The following is a 6,000-nucleotide window of genomic DNA, read 5'->3' as shown; positions in this document are numbered from 1 at the left end:
TTCCCTTTAATGAGTGGACAATGTAAGGGAATAAATGATCCTGTGTATCAATCGGACGCTTACCTTGGAGTGCTCTTATAGGGTGCTTGTTAACAGTTATTATTTTATTCATTCATATAGTGCCACGTACTCTGCAGCACAGTGCACGGATTGTACTTGTTCATCTTAGGCTCGCCTCTTCAAGAAGAGACAATCATAGCTGAAGGGGCACAGGGTTCGACTAAGTGGTTTTGCACCTTCAGTAATGGGAAGTCTCAGCACCCGACCCCAACTGATCAAAACTGCTGCAAAGACACTACAGCACCCATCTCACACACAATATTTAATTCAATAATAGTATAAACTGAATAGTACACCAACCTCTCCTGTATAAACTGGTAAATATAGCCAACAGAATGACTCAGTGATGCAGTAATCTTTATTGAAGATTACAGACTGACAAAATAAAGAAACGCTATCAAGTTTTAAAATCATTTTACTCGTTTCTTCTTGCTGTGCTTTTCAGCAGAAGAGGGTGACAACTGATGAGTGTGCTTTAATCTCCTTCAGCTACTTGCTGGGGCAGGGGCAGGGGCAGCAGAAGCTGCTGCTACTGGGGCTGGAGCAAAGCAACCACGCTTGTGCCACTGCATGTCACGGATACGGCGAACAGACTGTATCTGGGGTTGGTTGGCCTCCCAGTCATTCCAGTGCCTGTATTCATTCTTCTCAAAGACATACTGACGACCTCTGTAGCCAGGATATTCATATCCTACCCAACTGCAAATAAGAACAGACTCAATTAAGTCTTATCGTGTCCAGACAGAAATTATCCTTCAGCACTTGTATGTAAAAATAAAAGACATTGTGAAACTGCCAATACCAGTATTTCTTCTTCCCATACATCTTGACCTCCTCTTAGACATAACTGGAATGTTTGTTTTTCAGCTGAAGCGGTTGAACCTATCAGTGCCTATGGATTTCATAGTTGAGAAGCTCAGCTAGGGACATCCTTTATTAAAGTGGCATACACATTAGATAAATGCCAAACTCATTGATTTCAGTGAGATTTGCCAACTACTAACTAATGTATTTGGGGGCCACCTGACTCTCCCCTGATGGAGTACATTGTGGGAGATAAGGATCAGGCAGTTGGATCTCAACTGCCCAATCTTTTTCTTCTCAGGGACATAAGCCACAACCAGAGAAGTCTGGCAGTGGCTTTCTCCCTCTCCCAAATCCAAACACATGCAGCTGAACAAGCAAGTGCATGAAGGTTTGGGAGAAATAACTGTTAGCCAAACAACTATCTAACATGTATGACTAGCCTTACTGTACATATGTTGCAAAGATCAGCTCTTGCTCTGGAAGACTTTATGTGACCATTGACTTCAATAAACACCATGTAAGAGTATTATACAGCTGGCACCTAGCTTTCACTGCTACGATTTGAGAACTCCCATTCCAACAGTTCAACCTGTTAGATGCCACTGTCAATGCTGATCGAGGCATCTAAGTGGTTAGGGAGAGAGGGTGCTCCTTCTCTCACCCCACTGGCCTCCTCACAATGAGATTGCAGGCTGGTGAGTGGTTGCTAAGACAGCCAAGGGCCTGCATGTAGAAATGTTGGTTCGGTGCTGCCATAAGACAGGGCTTAATAGGCATTATGTCAGTTTTACAGTAAAACAGTAATACTGCTGTGAGGATGTTCAAATCCTCTAGTGGGACATAGAAAAAAAAAATGTAAAAGTAAAAAAAAGTGCAAAAATGTAAGAAAAATTCAAATAACTCCCCCACCCTCCACACAAAGACACATACACACACACAAATCATCTTTATTTGTTTCCAAACATGTTTGTTCATGTAAAAATATTAAAGGCTCCATTGTGAGAGCTGAAACGTTGCTGCTGGTTGGGTGAATAAAGCGTCCACCATTCTTCACTATTTGGAGTGCTGCCTTCTTTTTTTGTCCTTTGTCTACAGTTGGGACCTTGGTCTCTGGTCCCCCAGGAGGATTTTTGCACCGCCATATTATTTTTTGTGTGCTGCTTCTTTTCTTTTCTTATCTATATATATATATATATATATAGATATGAAAAATGGCGGCACTGACTGCTATACAGGAAAAATAGGGTGCACGTTCCAGGGGAATCGACTCCTTACCCCAATCAATGAATCCAGAAAAAGGACGGCACTCCGGTCTTGAAAAGGTAAAAGTGGTTTTAATCAACCTTGCGGTACAACGTTTCGGCTCCAATACTGAGCCTTTCTCAAGTGCTTGAGAAAGGCTCAGTATTGGAGCCGAAACGTTGTACCGCAAGGTTGATTAAAACCACTTTTACCTTTTCAAGACCGGAGTGCCGTCCTTTTTCTGGATTTATATATATATATATATATATATATATATATATATATATATATATATAATAAAGAAATCGGACTGCACTCCAGAAAAGATGTTCCGTGAAAAAAGGATTTATTCACCCATGAGGTGGCACAAGCGATGTTTCGGCTCACATATGAGCCTTTCTCAAGCCTTTCTCTTCTTTGGCTTGAGAAAGGCTCATATGTGAGCCGAAACGTCGCTTGTGCCACCTCATGGGTGAATAAATCCTTTTCACGGAACATCTTTTCTGGAGTGCAGTCCGATTTTCTTTATTCCGTATTAGTGGGTAAGCACCAGTTACCATACTCGGGCAGTGCACCCTTTGTACTTTGTTTTTTGGCTTGGTGGTGCTGCCGGGTATTTTTCTCATATATATATATATATATATATATATATATATATATATATACATATATACAGTAGAGACCAAAAGTTTGGACACACCTTCTCATTCAAAGAGTTTTCTTTATTTTCATGACTATGAAGGCATCAAAACTATGAATTAACACATATGGAATTATATACATAACAAAAAAGTGTGAAACAGCTGAAAATATGTCATATTCTAGGTTCTTCAAAGTAGCCACCTTTTGCTTTGATTACTGCTTTGCACACTCTTGGCATTCTCTTGATGAGCTTCAAGAGGTAGTCACCTGAAATGGTCTTCCAACAGTCTTGAAGGAGTTCCCAGAGATGCTTAGCACTTGTTGGCCCTTTTGCCTTCACTCTGCGGTCCAGCTCACCCCAAACCATCTCGATTGGGTTCAGGTCCGGTGACTGTGGAGGCCAGGTCATCTGGCGCAGCACCCCATCACTCTCCTTTATGGTCAAATAGCACTTACTTTCAAAGTTTTCCCAATTTTTCAGACTGACTGACTGACCTTCAGTCTAACAGTCTATTCCATAGGACTATCAGCTGTGTATCCACCTGACTTCTCCTCAACGCAACTGATGGTCCCAACCCCATTTATAAGGCAAGAAATCCCACTTATTAAACCTGACAGGGCACACCTGTGAAGTGAAAACCATTTCAGGTGACTACCTCTTGAAGCTCATCAAGAGAATGCCAAGAGTGTGCAAAGCAGTAATCAAAGCAAAAGGTGGCTACTTTGAAGAACCTAGAATATGACATATTTTCAGTTGTTTCACGCTTTTTTGTTATGTATATAATTCCACATGTGTTAATTCATAGTTTTGATGCCTTCAGTGTGAATCTACAATTTCATAGTCATGAAAATAAAGAAAACTCTTTGAATGAGAAGGTGTGTCCAAACTTTTGGTCTGTACTGTATATATACACACACACATAATTGGTATAGTTGCATCTGTAATGACTCATACAACAAAATTATCACTTTTTTTAAATCCCGTATGGTGTTCATTTTGTTCATTTCATCTCTCTAAATTGCAACAAAAATAAATCAACACGTTGTATGTACCCAATGAAAACTACAACTTGCTCAGCAAAAAACAAGCCCTCACTCAACTCTGTCAATGGAAAAAAAAAATGTTGGTCTTTGAATGCACCAGCACAAAAAAAAAAATAAGAAAAAATAATAAATTCGTTTTTATTGTGCAAAAGTCGAAAAAACATTAAAAAAATTATATCATCAGCACAATTGTACTGTTCTGCAGAATACAGTTATTATGTCACTTCTACCACACAGTCTATGCCATAAAACCCCAAAAAATAAAAAAATTGCAAAATGGCTGTATTTTTTCATGCTATCACCTCAAAAAAGTTGTACTGTACATTAGATGCACCCCAAAATGATGCCACTAAAAAACTGAAGTAATCCTGCAAAAAAAAAAAATTAGCTCTCATGTGGCTATATTGACAGAAAAGTTTATGGCTTTTTAAATGTGTGGATGAAGAAGTAAAAAAAATCACAGAGCCTTAAAGGGTTTTTCTATTGATGACCTATCCTCAGCATAGGTCATCAATATCAGATTGGTGGGATCCAACACCCGACACCCCCGACGATCAGCTTGCTAAATTCTAGCTCCCAATGAATGTGAAAATAGGACCTTTAAACTTTAGTGAAGAGAATACAATAGATGCCAACAAATGGATCATTGACTAAACCAACCCTAACTTTCCTTTTTGGGCCTATGGGAAGATAAGTACTACTGCAGAAATCATGTCCTCCTCTCTCACCTTAAATGGAAAACCATATTTGAAAAAATGAGTTCTTACGTTCCATTGAGGACCTTAATACTGGCCACACGATCCTGGAAGCCATGAGCCCAAAGACTGGGTACATCGTCATCCACAATCTCCATCTTCCTTCCATTATAGCCAGCATTTTCAAATAGGTGGATTTTATGATCAGCGCTGTCCTACATTAGAGCAAGCATATATAGGGTAAATATGACCCGTGACACATAAATCCCCTAATTTTCCAACCACTTTTCATGCAAGTTGGTTCCAAACATCGATGAGGGGCAATCACCCAAAAAAAAAACTGTCTGCAGTTGAGATGTTGGTTTAATTATTATCCAGGTCATGTCTCAAGGCCTTTTAAAAGGTTAAACTTTGACTTATAGATAGCTGCTTTACATCTGGTGGCATCAGTGGCAGAGCTTGTTTGCATACCTTCCAAGCATCTACTATTCTTTCAGTAAAACACTTTCAAGTCAGAGACTAAAAGAAAATAGTAAGAAAGGAGGCTAAGGCTACTTTCACACTCGCGTTTTGGCTTTCCGTTTCTGAGATCCGTCATGGGCTCTTAGAAGCGGTCCAAAACGGATCAGTTTTGCCCTAATGCATTCTGAATGGAAAAGGATCCGCTCAGGACGCATCAGTTTGCCTCCGTTCAGTCACCATTCCGCTCTGGAGGCGAACACCAAAACAATGCCTGCAGCGTTTTTCTGTCCACCATGTGGTGCTGAGCAAGACGTATCTGTCCTGACACAATGTAAGTCAATGGGGACAGATTAGTTTTCTCTGACATAATAGAAAATTGATCCGTCCCCCATTGAGTTTCAATGGTGTTCAAGACGGATCCGTCATGGCTATAGAAGACATAATACAACCGGATCCGTTCATGACAGATGCATACGGTTGTATTATTGTAACAGAAGCGTTTTTGCAGATCCGTGACGGATCCGCAAAAAACACTAATGTGAAAGTAGCCTTAGGTTACCCTCACACATGTGGCACAGAGCATGCCCACAACACACAATGTTACTCACAATGTTCAAGGGACGGGTGGACATCAAATAGTCACTCCTGTGGCTGTTAGACCAGGTGTCCCATCTTGGATAGTCCCCCTTTTCCAGGACAAACTGTTCTCCACCAAATGCTTGCCGCTCAAAACTGAGCCATCTACATAAGAAGAACAATTTAAATGACTATACTAACATTTCTATAAAATATGCATGTCTTTTGTAACCTATTAACAATTAAAATGGGTTTTCCGGGCTCCTGATATTGATGCCCTATCCCCAGGCTAGGCCTTCAGTATCTGATCAGTGGACCCCGCACCCGGCATCCCCTTGATCAGCTCTTCCCTGCAGCCTCCAGGTGCTGGAAGTACTACTTTGAATGAAACAGGAAGCATGGCTCCTTTGAAAGTGTAGTGGCTGCGCCAGGTTACTGCAGCTCAGCCCCCATTCACTTCACGGTTATGGCT

At 40.7% G+C, this 6,000-nt stretch overlaps 1 protein-coding gene across 1 annotated transcript in view; it reads right to left on the bottom strand.

Moving 5' to 3' along the window:
- Positions 1-443: 443 nt before the first annotated feature.
- Positions 444-6,000, bottom strand: part of CRYBB3 (crystallin beta B3) — a 32,857-nt gene continuing 27,300 nt past the window's right edge. Inside the window, exons 4-6 of the mRNA XM_044281434.1 lie at positions 5,561-5,693; positions 4,563-4,705; positions 444-759 (exon numbers count right to left, since the gene is read on the bottom strand). Coding sequence (XP_044137369.1) covers positions 546-759; positions 4,563-4,705; positions 5,561-5,693 — 490 coding nt within the window. The 3' untranslated portion in view covers positions 444-545. The remainder of the gene's footprint in view (positions 760-4,562; positions 4,706-5,560; positions 5,694-6,000) is intronic.

The sequence above is a fragment of the Bufo gargarizans genome, chromosome 1 (assembly GCF_014858855.1).
Source record: "Bufo gargarizans isolate SCDJY-AF-19 chromosome 1, ASM1485885v1, whole genome shotgun sequence".
Lineage (NCBI taxonomy): Eukaryota > Metazoa > Chordata > Amphibia > Anura > Bufonidae > Bufo > Bufo gargarizans.
This window is presented reverse-complemented; position numbering and strand designations above follow the sequence as displayed.